Source organism: Emiliania huxleyi (assembly GCF_000372725.1).
Source record: "Emiliania huxleyi CCMP1516 unplaced genomic scaffold EMIHUscaffold_244, whole genome shotgun sequence".
In the NCBI taxonomy this organism is placed as follows: domain Eukaryota; phylum Haptophyta; order Isochrysidales; family Noelaerhabdaceae; genus Emiliania; species Emiliania huxleyi.
Genome location: NW_005200218.1, coordinates 114,981 through 128,954, shown reverse-complemented (window position 1 = coordinate 128,954; position 13,974 = coordinate 114,981). Strand labels below are relative to the sequence as shown.

The window sequence follows — 13,974 nt, the reverse complement described above, 5'->3', positions numbered from 1 at the left end:
TTTTTTTTGGGGGGGGGGGGGGGCGCCGGCGACGAGGGCGAGCACGTCTGCGCACGGGGAGGGGGAGAAGGCGCCCGCCACCTAAGCAGATCCGATTCGATTCGGTGAGAGATGAGGTCAAGTTTTACCGGCAGAAGGGGCCCGCGGCCTCGAACATGGCGCAGGCGACGTCGACGTCCGTGGCGCCCTGCGTGCGCGACACCGCCTTGGAGGGGGAGAGGGCGAGCCGGTACCTGTCCACGGCGGCCTCCCGTCTCCCGTGTGCGCCGCCCGGGAGGGCGAGAGGGCGAGCCGGCGCCCAGCCGCGGCCAGCCTGCCGTGCAGCCTCGCCTTGCCGGGCCCGTGCTTGCCGTCCGCGTCGGGCTCCGAGTCGCAGGCGATGCGGCAGGCGACGGAGCCGCCCGTGCGAGCCTCGAGGGCCGCCTGTCAGGAGAGGGCGGCGGAGCCCGGACCAGCCGGCATCAGCCGAGGTCAGCCGAGGTCAGCCGAGATCAGCGTAGACCAGCCGAGGTTCAGCCGGGGTTCGGCCGAGATCAGCCGAGATCAGCCTGGACCAGGCGAGGTTCGGCCCGAGACGGCGCGTGGGTAGATGCTCGCCTCGAGCTCGCGCGGATCCCAGTCGGTCTGCAGCGAAAAGGCGGAGCCGGCGAGCTGCAGGTAGTGCAGGTCGAGGACGAGGCCGATCCGAAGGCCGACGCACTCGCCCTCGCCCTCGCCCTCGCCGCCAAAGCACTCGTCGCCGCCGCCGCCCTCCTCGCCGCAGCCCTCCACGCCGCCCGCTCCGATGCCCTCCACGCCGCCCTCCACAAGGCCGTCGCCTTCGCCGTCGGCCGATGGCACGTCGCGCAGCACGTCGCTCATGTCAAACGCGCCAGCCTCATCGCCCTCTCCCACCGCCGCCGAGTCGTGTCCACCGGACGTGTCCTGCGCCAGCGCCAGGAGCGCCTCCATCTCCGCCATCAGCCCGCCGACCTCGCCGCCGCCGCCGCCGACCTCGCCGTGCTGCTGGAGGTGGGCGCGCCGCGCCTTGCGGTTGGGTGCCTTTGGTGGAGGAGTACGTAGCCGCGGCCGAAGCTCCTGAATGAGACCACCGACGCCGCGGGAGCCGCGGGCGATGCTGTCGGTGATCTCGTCGACGGCCGACTCCGTCAGCGCGCCCTCGCTGAGAGCCTGCGCCAGAAGAGCGTCGAGCTCCTCCTCCTGGCGCGCGGGCAGCATCGGCGCGCGCGTCCGGCAGGCTGCCCCCAAGGCCCCTGGGCGGCTGCGGGTTTGAGAGTTAGCGTAGCCAGCAGGCACAGCTTCGGCCGTGCAGGGTGCCACCCAAGAGGGCGATGATGTCTATTTTCCAGGCGGAACTTTCCGCCCTAGCCTCGGGGCGGGGGCCCCCGCCCCCCCGGGGGGCCCTTTGGGGCCCCTCCAGGGGGCGACCCCTCCGGGGAGGCCGGCCCTCCCCGTGCCGGTTCTCCCCAACCAACCCCGCCGGCAGTGTCGCGGGGGAAAGTGTTGGACAAGTCCCCCGCGGTGACTCGGGGCGATTGGAGCCGCGAATGGAGCTCGCAACGGAGTGACGAGGCGCATGTAACGACCCCCGGGGGTCCCGATAATCGAATTGAGGAGGACGGGCGGTCCCACTGTGTGTAACGAACTCTCTGATCGCCACACAGAGTCGTGTGAGGGCCTCATAGGGAGGCCCTGTCGTTCAGTCTCGGGCCGCCGGCAGGCTCCTGACTTCAGTCCGTGAGTGCGACAGAGAGTCGTATTCACCCAGCTTCCCCCTCTTGAGCAAACGTAAGCGTAAGATCCGTCGCGTGAGCGGCAGCACTTCCTTGGCAACACCGGGCTTGGACGCCACCGCGTCTACGTCCACCCTCCCCTTCGAGCGCATAGCCCGGCCGCAAGGCCGACGCAGCATCGATGGACAAGCAACAAGATCGGAGCTCCACCCCGCCGGCCGATGGGCCACCGCCCCTCGGCAGGCATAACGGGGTGGAGCCCAATGCACCCTGGGGCACGCAGGCAACGCACACTATCGCGGGCACGCCTTCACCCTCCAGGAGGGGCGCGGACCCCGGCACGGCGGCTCATCTCGTGGGGGCCGCCGGCTATCCGGCCGACCCGCGCCCACCCTCAGGCTCACTGCTCAACGGAGGCGCCGGCGAACACCGCCCGGCGCCTTGGCAGAGGGTCCATAACCTCCCCCGCGACACACTTCTGGGACGAGGTTCCGCCTCATTGGGCAGCGCTGCGTTGGATAGCAGCAGCGCTTCCCACCACTTATGCAAAGCGTCTACCACTGAGGCTCTCGCTCACCGCGAGGCCGCCCCGCCGTTGGCGGTGGCTGGCCCCTCTGGGCATGAGCAGCCTCGGCTGCAGAGCCAGCCGCCTCCGCCCTCGCTCGCTCCGACGGCGAGCCGAGGCGTGGCGGCTACAAGTTCGCCTCTCCCGGCTGGGGAGGCTCGGCCTTTGTCTCAGACCGACACCAAGGCCCTCGCTCACCGCGAGGCCGCCCCGCCGTTGGCGGTGGCTGGCCCCTCTGGGCATGAGCAGCCTCGGCTGCAGAGCCAGCCGCCTCCGCCCTCGCTCGCTCCGACGGCGAGCCGAGGCGTGGCGGCTACAAGTTCGCCTCTCCCGGCTGGGGAGGCTCGGCCTTTGTCTCAGACCGACACCAAGGCCCTCGCTCACCGCGAGGCCGCCCCGCCGTTGGCGGTGGCTGGCCCCTCTGGGCATGAGCAGCCTCGGCTGCAGAGCCAGCCGCCTCCGCCCTCGCTCGCTCCAACGGCGAGCCGAGGCGTGGCGGCTACAAGTTCGCCTCTCCCGGCTGGGGAGGCTCGGCCTTTGTCTCAGACCGACACCAAGGCCCTCGCTCACCGCGAGGCCGCCCCGCCGTTGGCGGTGGCTGGCCCCTCTGGGCATGAGCAGCCTCGGCTGCAGAGCCAGCCGCCTCCGCCCTCGCTCGCTCCAACGGCGAGCCGAGGCGTGGCGGCTACAAGTTCGCCTCTCCCGGCTGGGGAGGCTCGGCCTTTGTCTCAGACCGACACCAAGGCCCTCGCTCACCGCGAGGCCGCCCCGCCGTTGGCGGTGGCTGGCCCCTCTGGGCATGAGCAGCCTCGGCTGCAGAGCCAGCCGCCTCCGCCCTCGCTCGCTCCAACGGCGAGCCGAGGCGTGGCGGCTACAAGTTCGCCTCTCCCGACTGGTGGGCGCAATCACTGAGGCATTGCAGGGGGACGGGCGACGCGCCGATGCACGCAGTTCGCCGTCGGAGTCTCCCACATTTTTGCCGTTTGTCGGGCTAGCTCCCAGAGGGGGAGAGGAGCTTGAGCACTTGAGCACTGGATAGGGTCGATTCCGCATGGTACGGGACCCCTCGATCGTCTCGCCCTCCCTCACTGGTGTGTTCATTGGGGGGGGTCATAACAAACACGGTCGGTACAGGATCGAGGTGCACGCTGCCATAGCTCATGCTTGTATTGAGGGCTTAGAATCGCCGTACGCGAAGAGGCCGGACCTCTCAGACCCCCCCCGGACTCGCACACACGAAAAGGAGGCGCAGGGGTTGGACGGTGGGATGCGCGCGAGAGGGGGCGGGCTCTCGAGTGTCACAGCGCGACGTGCTTCACCCCTCGACTCCGCGCTGCGAGTCGATCGGGAGACGACGCTCGGCCACCGCCAACTCCACCCTGACGTGTCGCATATGCGCCGAGTGTCCCCCCCAGGGTGTCCTTGTATAGTATACTTGGTTGCGAGTTAAAAAAAGCCATTTCCGCGCCCGCAGCCAGCAGCAGAACACATGCCGTTCTGGCGCCCCTCGGCTGGCCAGCTAATTCGCACTTCTTTTTTCTCGTCTGACAAAGCTTGCACCACCGGGGCCACCACCGAGCACTAGGCCGACATCAACATCCGCGGCTTCATCTAGTACCCTCAGCGGTCACGCATGCGAGAGGTGGAGCGCCTGCTCAGCGCGCCGCCGCTCGTCTCGTCCGGCTCGGGCGGTGGCGGTGGCGGCTCGGGCGGTGGCGGTGGCGGCTCCGTGCCGAGCTCTCCCACGCAATTGGTGAGGATCCCGTCGTCGCGGTCGCGGTACGCCGTCAACCCCATGTCAGTGATCGGAGAGCGGGTGGTTATTGCCATGGTCGGACTTCCCGCGAGGGGCAAGTCGTACACGTCGAGGGCGATCGAGCACTACTTCACCTTCCTGGGCTGCCCGGTCAAGCTCTTCAACGCGGGGAGCCGGCGGCGCGACCAGGGTCTCGCCGGCGCCGCCTCGTCCTTCTTCGACCCTTCCAACTCGGACGCGAAGCAGCAGCGCGACCAGCTCGCGATGGAGACGCTGGATGACCTGCTAGCTTGGCTCGAGGCGCCACACGCGTGTGACGAGACCTGGTCGGGCTGCGCGTGCGGCATCTTCGACGCGACAAACACGACCGTCGCGCGGCGGCGCGCCGTCATCGAGCGGTGCGCGCGGGCGGAGCGGCTCAGCGCGATGCCGCTCCGCCTCGTCTTTGTCGAGTCCATCTGCAACGACGAGGAGATTCTGCGCCACTCGTACCGTCTCAAGCTGAGCAACGGCGACTACGCGCAGCAAGACCCGGAGCGGGCGCTGGTCGACTTCCTCGCGCGCGTGCGCGAGTATGAGAAGGTGTACGAGACCATCGGCGAGGACGAGGCGAAGGGCTACGAGGGCGAGTTTGACACCAACGGAGGGCGGCTGCGCTTCGTGCAGACAGTCGACGCGGGGCGGAGGCCGCGATGTAGCCGAGATGTCGCCGAGATGGAGCCGCGATGGAGGCCGCGATGTAGCCGAGATGTCGCCGAGATGCAGCCGCGATGGAGCCGCGATGGAGCCGCGATGGAGCCGCGATGGAGCCGCGATGTAGCCGAGATGCAGCCGCGATGGAGCCGCGATGGAGCCGCGATGGAGCCGCGATGGAGCCGCGATGGAGCCGCGATGGAGCCGCGAATCAGCCAAGATTCCGCCGTCGCCGGGCGGAGGACGGCGATCCTGTCGCTCGGTGTCGCACCGGCTCACAGCCGCCGGCTGCGGTGTTGTGCGCAGGCTGGTCGCTTCGGGGTGCAACACCTTCCTCATGTCGCACCTGGTCTCGCTGCTGCACGCCGTCCACCGTCTTCCCGCGAACCTCTCGGAACCTTCTCTGAACCTTCCTGTAGGTCTCGCTGCTGCACGCCGTCCACGTCTTCCCGCGCAAGATCTCGATCATCCTCGCGGGTGAGATGTGGGGAGATGTGGGGAGATGTGGGGAGATGTGGGGAGACGTGCTGAGGCGTGGGGAGGCGTATCCCCTTTAGGCGAGAGCGAGAATGACGCCGCCGGCATCCGCGGCGGCGACACCGCCCTCTCGGCGCGTGGCCGCGAGTAAGTAGTCACTCCCTCCTCTGACATCTCCTGCCCCACACCCCCTGCTTCGGACTGCACCCTCCTTCGGGCGTGCGGAGCCTTCCCGGAGTTTACCCGGAGCCTTCCCGGCAGGCGCGCGGCCGCCTCTTCTCGGCTGCGGCGTGCGACTTGGTCCGCTCGCGCCCGTGCGTCGCGTCGGGCACGGCTCAGGTGCTGACGGGCTAACCCCTAACCCTAACCCTAACCCTAACCCTAACCCTAGGGCACGGCTCAGGTGCTGACGGGCACGCTGCGGAGGTACCTCGAGGTGGCGGAGCTGCTGCGCTGCGGCGGCGGCGGCGGAGGAGGGGGAGGCCACGCGCCGCCAACCCAGCCCCAACCCTTCCCCTGCCCCTGCAACCCCGTACCCGAATCCTAGGCCACGCCAGCCCGCACTACGGCCGCTGCGGCGGCGGCGGCGGTGGCGACGTCAACGAGGAGTGGCCTCGTCGCGCAGCAGAAGGCGGCGGCGGCGGCGAGGGCGGGGAGGGCGGCGGCGGGGGTGGCGGCGGCGGAGGCGGCGAGAGCGACGGCGGCGGGAGCGGCGGCGGCGGCGGCGGCGGTGAGCGCGGCGAGCGCGGCGACTGGAGCGCGAGCATCCCGAGGAGGTGTGAACAGCGTCTCTTCACACCCTGCTGCTGTGAACAGGCGACTGGAGCGCGAGCATCCCGCTCCCTCTGAAGGCTCTCAACGAGCTGTGCTTCGGCTCGCTCGAGTCCCTTCCGGGCGGCAAGCTGCGCCACTCTTTCCCCGAAGAGTGCGACAGTCCCGCCGCCACCGCCACCGCCTCCGACACCGACACCGACACCGACTTGCCATCCACCCCCGACACGTCCAAACAACCTGACACGCCCACACCTGACACGCCCACCCGACACGTCCGCAGGTACGCGGCGCGGGCGAAGGACCCGCTGCACTATCGCTACCCCGGCGTGGGGGGCGCGTCGCACCTCGACCCTCGCGGCGAGGTTGGGCGAGATCGCGGCGAGCTCACCCGACTGCGCGGGAGATAGGCGAATCGTACATGGACCTCGTGACCAACTGCCGCGAGGTGGTGCTCGCGCTCGAGCGCATGCGGACCGACGTCGCGGTGGTCTGCGACGTGGCGGTCGCGCGGGCGCGCTGCTCGGCCGCTGAACGCGCGGCGGGGGCGTGGCGGGCGCCCCCTTCACGGCGTTCGGTGTGAGCAGGTCCTGCTCGGCTACTTCACGGGCACGCCGATCGAGCAGATCCCCGAGATCGCAATCTCGCCCGGCCTCGGGCTGGTCGAGCTCGTGCGCGGCCACAGCGGTTTCTCCATCGAGCACCACGACATCTTCGACGTGGGGCGGCCGAGCTTGCTGGCCTCGTGAGCGATTCGCGCGGGCGGGCGAGCGTGCAGCCGAACGAGCCCGGCGTGGCGGATTCGCCATGTCTCTTGTGTCGACCGGAGCTCTGCACGCTGACGAGGGACGCTCTATTTTCTCTATCATTGGGTAGGCGAGCTTAGCTAGTGGCGGTGTTATTATTGCGCGAGGTTGTACAAGAAGGGGGTCTTCCGGTTCATGTGTGAGATTTTGCAGCGCATGTGTGGCTCTCTTGCTCCGTCTTGCAGGTCCAGCAGTACACCCCTCCGAGCGACCGAGTTTACTCAAGTGGTAGTAGTAGCGAACTCTTTTTATCACGAATCTCTCTGAAAAGGACACCACTTTGCGCTTACCGACCTAGTCTTAGAGATTCTCAGAATTACCGGCATGCCGCCGCCGCCCGCCCCCCGCGCCCCGGGCCGTGGTCTCAAAGTCAGACTCACGCGTGCCCGGAAAGGTTGAGTGTGTGTCAGCCGTCTGCAGCGTTGTACGCCGCTGCGTTCCTTCAACGAGCACGGGTATGGCCCCACCCGCCTCGAGCTCCGCCGGCAGCGCCGCGGCGCGCCGCCTCCTCGGTCCTCCACGCGCGCGGCCGGCGTCCTTCGCCGCCTCCCTCCGCACTTCGGTGCTCCTCAAAGGCGCGCACGCAGACGCTGTTGCCGATGCTCTCTGCGACCGAGCTGCAGCGCCACCCGTCCTGGAGCATCGTCCTTCAGCATCGAGTCACCGCGCACGTCTCGTACAGGTCCACCAGCTTGAGCGCACGCGTCAAGTCGAGCCTGACGCAAGCGATTGATAGAGCCCTCCTCCGTCCAGAGTACGAGGGCGATGCGGCGTGGCCTGAGGCCAGCCTGGTCGCCGAGTGAATGTCCGTTTCGGCCGCCGACGAATCCCACTTGAACTGGCGTCATGTCGAGAGAGAGCGGGTGTACTGTTTTACGGCTCCCACTTGCGTTGCCTCCACGCCGCGGGCGCCTCGGCCAGCGTCTTTACAAAGCCGACGCGCAGCAGCTTCGCGAGGCCGTCCGCCAGCCACTGCATCGGTTCGCTCGCGGGGCTGATCCGATAGCCAATCATCTCGCCCGCCCCCACGTCGCCCTGCGCGGCCGCCATCGCGTGCTCCTCGTGCAGGTCGATGCTGTCGCGATACTCCCCCGACTCGACGCCCCAGCGGCCGTACGATGCGGGGAAGGTCTCGGCCAGCTCGCTCTCGCTCGCGCTCCCGTCGACGTACATGAACAGCATCGTGTGCTGCGGAAAAGGGTCGACGCCCCTCGCCCAGCGCGGCGTGCTGAAGGAGAATACCGTGTACTCCTCTACCTACAGCTCACCTTTCAGGCCAATGGCAATGCTCAGGCCACTCGTACGGTCTATCTCGTTTGCCGGGGCTAAGGTAAGGTAAGGTAAATTTCTCCGCACACACACAGTGGTGGGGCAAGGGGGGGCGACCCTCGCATCTCCACGCCCGGACACGGGCAGGAGCCCCACGGCATTCAAAGTGCAAGCACTGGCCCGGTGCACGTGGGTGAGCAGCCTGCCCCTCCCTCCCGACAAACCAGCTCCCGCACACACACAATCGCACTCTGGCCATCGAATGACTCCGAATGACTCACTGTGTGTGCTAAAACAGAATCTCCGCAGACAGCCAAAACGGGCCGTGCCGCGTTTGTGGTGTCTTCTCAAGCACTAGCATCCGGGCGCCGCATTCGAGTGGGCGGGTCACATCTGTGTGGGCCCAGTGCGCACTAGGCGCATATGCTAGTGCTATCCTGCCCTATGCAATGGGAGGCAGAGGGATGGGGGGAGGGGGGAGGGGGGGGGGGGCAGAGGTAAGGTGTGGTGAGACTGGGGAGGGCCTCAGAGGGGGTGCGGTCCGGCTCTCTCCCAACCTCGAACAGGTCGAAGTTGCCGGTCCCGCCATCGCCGCCGACGCCGTGCGTCGCCCTTGTCCGCCTCGGAGGCGGAGGTCGTCGGGCGGGGCGCCTCGCCCGTCGCGAACCTGCCGCCGAACACAGCGTCGGCCGGCGCCGAGGCGCCGGCAGCCGAGATCAGGTCGGCGACCTTTCGGTCTCTTCAGGCCGCGTCAATTCTGCCGCACCGGGACGCCTCGTAGAGCTCGTTGGCGAGCCAGTCCCGGGCGACCTTGGTCGCCACGGAGCCCAGAGGGACCGTGGCGTACACCAGGTTGCCGAACCCGCTGCGCCCCCCTCGGGAGGCAGCGAGTAGGCGACCTGAATGTTGGACCCGGTGGGGTTGCGCGCCGCCTGCCCAGGCCCCAAATGATGTGTGAGTGTTAGAGTTGTGTTTGGTATTGATTCTTCGAAGCTTGTACAAGGTATTGATTCTTCGAAGCTTGTACACCGTGTCCTGATGTGACCTGCACGGGTGAGTCACGTCGGCGTCAAAGGAGCGACGTGCGACCTGTCAGAGCTTGATCTCCGATCTCAGCGGCGTCGAGTCGTCTCCGGTGCGCAACAAATGTACCTCCCCAGGACGCGCAGAGGCAGCTGCGACCCCGCGAGGTTGTAACGCGAGCTGTGCCACAGTGAAATGGCACTAGCCTGACTTTGAGGCAGCAGGCACCATCATCGGACGATGTCGACGAGCTGGGTCGCTCTCGCGGTAGCCAGGTAGCCCCCCATTGCATACTAGTAGCACCAGCCATGGCCTCAGGGTACAGGGAGCGCGGGCGAGGGCGCTGGGAGCAACACGGACAAAAAATCAAAATTCATCAGGTCCACACCACCCGTATTTGCATCACCCAAACCGGCCCAACAGTTTCTGCGACACCAGCGCGCCCGCAACCAGGCCGGCGTAGCCCGCCGCGATGCGCCGCGCGCGAGAGCGCCTCCGCGTCGCAGCGCGCGCGCCGACGTGCGCGCCGGCGACGGCAAACACGTTCGAGAGCCAGAGGGACGCGAGCACCGACGAGGCCAGCGACGCTCCTGCGGCGGCGCCGACCCACGCGCCCACGTGCGTGGCGACCGACGCGGCGGCGCACTCTGCCAGCCGTGGCAGCGCGGGTGGTGCGCGTGCCTGCTGGTGGCTAGGCGCGCGCCCGCCAGGCTCGTCCCCATCCTCGCTGGGGGCAGTGGCGGCCGCCGGGGCGGGGAGGCGGGCGAAGGCGTCCCCGCCCGCCGCCAGCAGCACCAGCGCCGCCGAGCGGAGCGGCGCGGCGAGCGGGGCGCGGCCGACCCACTCTGCGAGGCCCGCCTCAGCGCAGCTAGCCGCGAGCCGGAGCCGCCCGCCCCTTGCGCAGAGGGACGGCTCCAGGCCGGCGGCGAGAACGCCGCCGAGCGCGGCGCCTATTCGGTGGTCGTGCTCAGTCAATGGTGAACCACCCGCTTGTGGCCAGGACGCCGCCGAGCGCGGCTCCTGCGGCGGCGGTGAGCCTATTGTGAATCGCTTCAAACCTGATCGATGGGGCGCACCGCGAGCCCGGCTGCGGCGGCGGCGGTGCGCCTCCCGGCGCTGCTGAGGAGGATCGAGCGGGCAAAGGCCCACGCGGCGCTGCGTAGAGACCCCGTGCCGAGCAGTGTGCCGATGGCCACGGTGCCGTGGGACGAGACGCGAAGCTTGCCGCGACCCGCTCGGTCGAAGAAGAAGAGGTAGTGCGCCGGTGGCCGCTCCTCCGCACCGGCGGACGATGGCGGGTCCTCGCCGGCCGGCAGAAAGTTGCGCACAGCGTGCGCGCCCGGGCCGTCGGCGCGCTGCAGGTAGTACCGCGTCCGCCCGACGGGCAGCCTGGTGCGGGGCAGACGGGAGCTGTGGGTGTTGGAGGGTGGGGCCTCAGGCAATGCGCCGGGAGGGTCGAGCTGAGCCTCAAGTTGGAGATGGCGTCGCCAAAGACGCGGTGGCACGAGAGCGAGCCTGAAGGCAAGAGGCGAGCCCTGACAGGCACGGTGCGAAGGGCAGCCAAGGACGCGGTGGCGCGAGAGCGAGCCGCTTCCGACGACCGGCTCGAGCGCCTTGCGCAGGAAGCCCCCAAAGTTGTGCACGCCGCCGTCGTTGAAGGCGTGCACCTCCAGGCAGCCAGTCAATCAATCAATGAATCGGCCAACCAAAGTTGTGCGCGCCGACGCTTTGAAGGCGTGCACCTCCACGCGGCGCGCGAGCCCGAGCTCCACCGCCTCCGCGCCGCCCTGTGGGAAGAGTTCTGAGAAGCTTCGGCGTGCCAGCCGGGGGCGGCTGAGAGGCAGGCATCTCGGAGGTGTCTAGGAGGTGTCTAGGAGGTGTCTAGGAGGTGTCTCGGAGGTGTCTCGGAGGTGTCTCGGAGGTGTCTCGGAGGTGTCTCGGAGGTGTCTGGGAGGTGTCTCGGAAGGTGCATCGGAGGTGCATCGGAGGTGCCTCGAAAGGGTCTCGGGGGTGTGTCGGAGGCGCCTTGGAGTGGCCCGTTGCGTAGCGCCGAAACCCAGCCAATTCCGAGAGGCGCTCTGTGCGCCGGCAGTTCTCGTCGTGGAAGCGCAGCAGCGCCTTGAAGTGGGGGTTGGCCTGCGGCCGCCCCAGCAGCAGGTACGTTAGGTCCACCGCCACGTCCTCGCCGCTCTCCGTCCCGCGCGCTACCGTCCAAGTCGCTGGGCGGTCGCCGGACAGCCGGGCCACAAAGGCGAGGCGCCCGTCGGGGGAGAGATCGAGCACGATTGCGTCGTCGAGGCCGCACTCGTGCTGCCGGAGCCGATCCAGCAGCGTCGAGGCCGAAGGGCTCTCCTCGCCAGGTCTGCGCGCCGGTGCGAGAGGCGCATCCGCATAGATTGCGGCCGAGAGAACCGCACACGTGAAGGCCTCCTCGCCCACCTCCTCACGCGCGAATGCGCGGATGCCGGGAGACGGGAGGTGGCGGTCCTGGGCGTGGGAGGCGGCAATACGGACGGCAGCGCTGGAGCTGCCACCACCGCTCGCGTCTTCGTCGGCCAGCGCCTCTCCACGCCTCTCGGACCTGGCCCTCATCTGATGGCTAACCTCGAAATCTGCACCTTGGATGGCTGCGCTCCCTCCAGCATCTCTTCAAATGCGACCGGTCCTACCGAGGCGACGCGGGCGACCCGCGTTGGAAGGATGGTCGCGAAGGCTTCATGCGGCTTCTGCAGCAGCAGGCTCGACCGGGCTCAGCGGCGCACTACTTTCGGACCGTGTGCTACGCGCGCAAACAGCCGCAGGCGGACAGGCGCGCCAAGCACGCCCGGTGGGTCGCGGACACGGCGAAGGCGCGGTCCAGGGAGGAGGAGGGCGCCGGGGGTGACCCCGAGGCTCGGCGCCGGGCCAGGGCGGCCTCCGACGCTGCGCGCAAGGCCGCTTTCCGCGACCGCGGGTCCCAGCATGTCATCTCCAGCCCCGGGGTCCAGTACTCCTACGAGTGGCTTCGACCGTGGGCGGACAACCCGAGGCTGCTCGCCGCCATCGACACGGTCCGGCGCCGCCGCCCGCCCGCCGGGGCGCGGCGCGAGTACTACGGCATGCTTTTCCATGGCATGCGGCTGCTCCGAGACAACATCTCTACCCCGGACGCCGGCTTGTACATCGCCTTCCTCGCTCTGGCCAAGATGGTGACTGTCAATCACGTGCGAGAGGGGGGCCGCGCGCGGCCGAAGTCGGAGATCCTCGGGCGGGTCCGCGCCGTCATGACGGGGGGGCTCGAGGAGCTGGTCCGTGCGATGGTCTTGGAGGCGACGGAAGCCACGGCTGCGAGGCGGGCGCGCGAGGCGGCTGCGCGAGCTGCCGAGCTCGAGCGCCAGAGCCGCGCAGGGGGGGTGGCGGCGGCGGACGCGGCGGCTGCTATGGGGCGCGGGGCGCGAGCGGCGGCGGCGACGGAGGAGGCGGAGGGGCGAGAGGAGGGCGGGGCTGGGGCGGAGGCGGGCGAAGACGAGGGCGAGGAGGGCGCGCCCGAGCAGGACGACGGTGACCGCCTTCTCGCCACCGTCCTGGGCCTGGCGGGCGCGGGCTACCTGTCCAAGGCTTGTGCGCGATTCACTACGAACCCGGTGGCCAAGACGGGCACTTTTGACGAGACGCAGCCTGGCGGCGGCTTGACGAGCGACCAGGCGTTTGCTCGCGACACCCTCCGCGAGCTCCACCCGCAGTCGACGGAGGCGTTGGACGACGACATGCTGCCGGTTCGGGACGCGAGCGGCGCAGTCAGACGCTACTCGACCTCGAGCAAGGAATACAAAGACGCCTTCTGGGAGGTGTTTCATTCCGTGCCCAAAGCGCGCGCTATGTCCGTCGACGGCGTCAGCTATGAGGAGCTCGAGTTCCTCTTCTACGGAGGGGCCGACCCGAGGCAAGTTTTGTTTGACATCGTGGCTTCGATCAACCGGGGCGAGGCTCACGAGTCGGCGACGAGGATCTGGGGCGACCTCAACCTCCTCGGCATCGAGAAGCGGGACGACGACGGCATGACGATCGGCCGTCGATCCCGAAGGGTCGTCGGTTGAGCTAGGGAGCCTGGCGATGGACGCCACCGCGACCCCTCGTGGCATCTCTCTCGCCGTCGGCGAGCCGGGGGCTCGCAGACGGCCGACTTTCTATATAACCAGTAGGACAGCCGTGAGTGTGAATCGGATAAGGAGTTTGCGTCCGTCCACCGTCTTCGTGGACGTCTGTCCTCGTGACACCCACACCCCACACGGCCTGTTTTGCTTCTGTCGTACCGGTATCAGCCTCTCGTTAGAGCATCCGGGACGATCTTGCCATATCCATACCGCACGTGCCGGCTGCGCTCAGGGCTGCAGCAGCGCCGCTCAGGGCCACGCCGTCGCCAGGAGAGGCGGGCGGCCCGACAGGCAGCGCTTCCGGCATGGTTCTGGCAGAGGTTTCGCCGTCCGGGGACGGCGGGGTGGCCGTGGGGACGGACGCGGACGCGGAGAAGATCGAGAAGTTGCTGCGATCGGAGCGGGGCGGGACGCGTCTGACAGCTGTCGGCATTGTCGACGAGAAGATTGGTGACGTCGCTTTTGAGCTGGCAGAAGACATCCCGTTCGCGGCGCTGGAGCAGCGCCTCCTCCACCCTGATGGGTGGGAGGCGCTGGCGGGGACGCTGCTCGGGGAGCCCAGCGCGCGGGCTGGCTACCTCATCAAGAGGGACCTCCTCAAGACCTGGTGGCAGGATGCGACACCTGAGCAGCCTCCCACCATGGCTGGCACGCCTAGATCTCAGCCATGCACTCCTACCGGATGGCCGGGACACAGCCATCGCAGCCATCGGCCGGAGGATGGCTGCACTGGCTGGATGGCAGCCAA

At 68.7% G+C, this 13,974-nt stretch overlaps 2 protein-coding genes across 2 annotated transcripts; one reads left to right on the top strand and one right to left on the bottom strand.

The window, feature by feature from the left end:
- The first annotated feature begins 3,872 nt into the window (after window positions 1–3,872).
- On the top strand, window positions 3,873–7,043 carry EMIHUDRAFT_457418 (hypothetical protein). The gene is made up of 6 exons (XM_005778516.1): window positions 3,873–4,683; window positions 5,054–5,121; window positions 6,041–6,149; window positions 6,279–6,331; window positions 6,406–6,509; window positions 6,583–7,043. The coding sequence occupies exons 1-6, from the start codon at window positions 3,932–3,934 to the stop codon at window positions 6,742–6,744; spliced, it is 1,248 nt and encodes a 415-aa protein (XP_005778573.1). The 5' UTR covers window positions 3,873–3,931; the 3' UTR covers window positions 6,745–7,043.
- A 1,316-nt stretch (window positions 7,044–8,359) lies between these two features.
- EMIHUDRAFT_457417 (hypothetical protein) lies at window positions 8,360–11,717 on the bottom strand (the record flags this gene model as incomplete). The annotated part of the gene is made up of 9 exons (XM_005778515.1): window positions 11,119–11,717; window positions 10,836–10,880; window positions 10,599–10,760; window positions 10,170–10,526; window positions 9,500–9,774; window positions 9,342–9,406; window positions 8,837–8,945; window positions 8,628–8,682; window positions 8,360–8,512 (listed from the first exon to the last, which is right to left on the bottom strand). Exons 1-9 carry the CDS (start codon window positions 11,683–11,685, stop codon window positions 8,360–8,362), a joined length of 1,788 nt encoding a protein of 595 aa, XP_005778572.1. The 5' UTR covers window positions 11,686–11,717.
- Between the last annotated feature and the right edge of the window lie 2,257 nt (window positions 11,718–13,974).

What these genes read in the sequence shown, in the direction of transcription:
- EMIHUDRAFT_457418 (XM_005778516.1), top strand. Translation starts at nt 3,932, where the DNA reads ATGCGAGAGGTGGAGCGCCTGCTCAGCGCGCCGCCGCTCGTCTCGTCC. An exon ending in GCTGCTGCACGCCGTCCACC is followed by an intron (nt 5,122 to 6,040) that starts GTCTTCCCGCGA and finishes TGCTGTGAACAG; the next exon opens with GCGACTGGAGCGCGAGCATC. An exon ending in CGCCACTCTTTCCCCGAAGA is followed by an intron (nt 6,150 to 6,278) that starts GTGCGACAGTCC and finishes ACACGTCCGCAG; the next exon opens with GTACGCGGCGCGGGCGAAGG.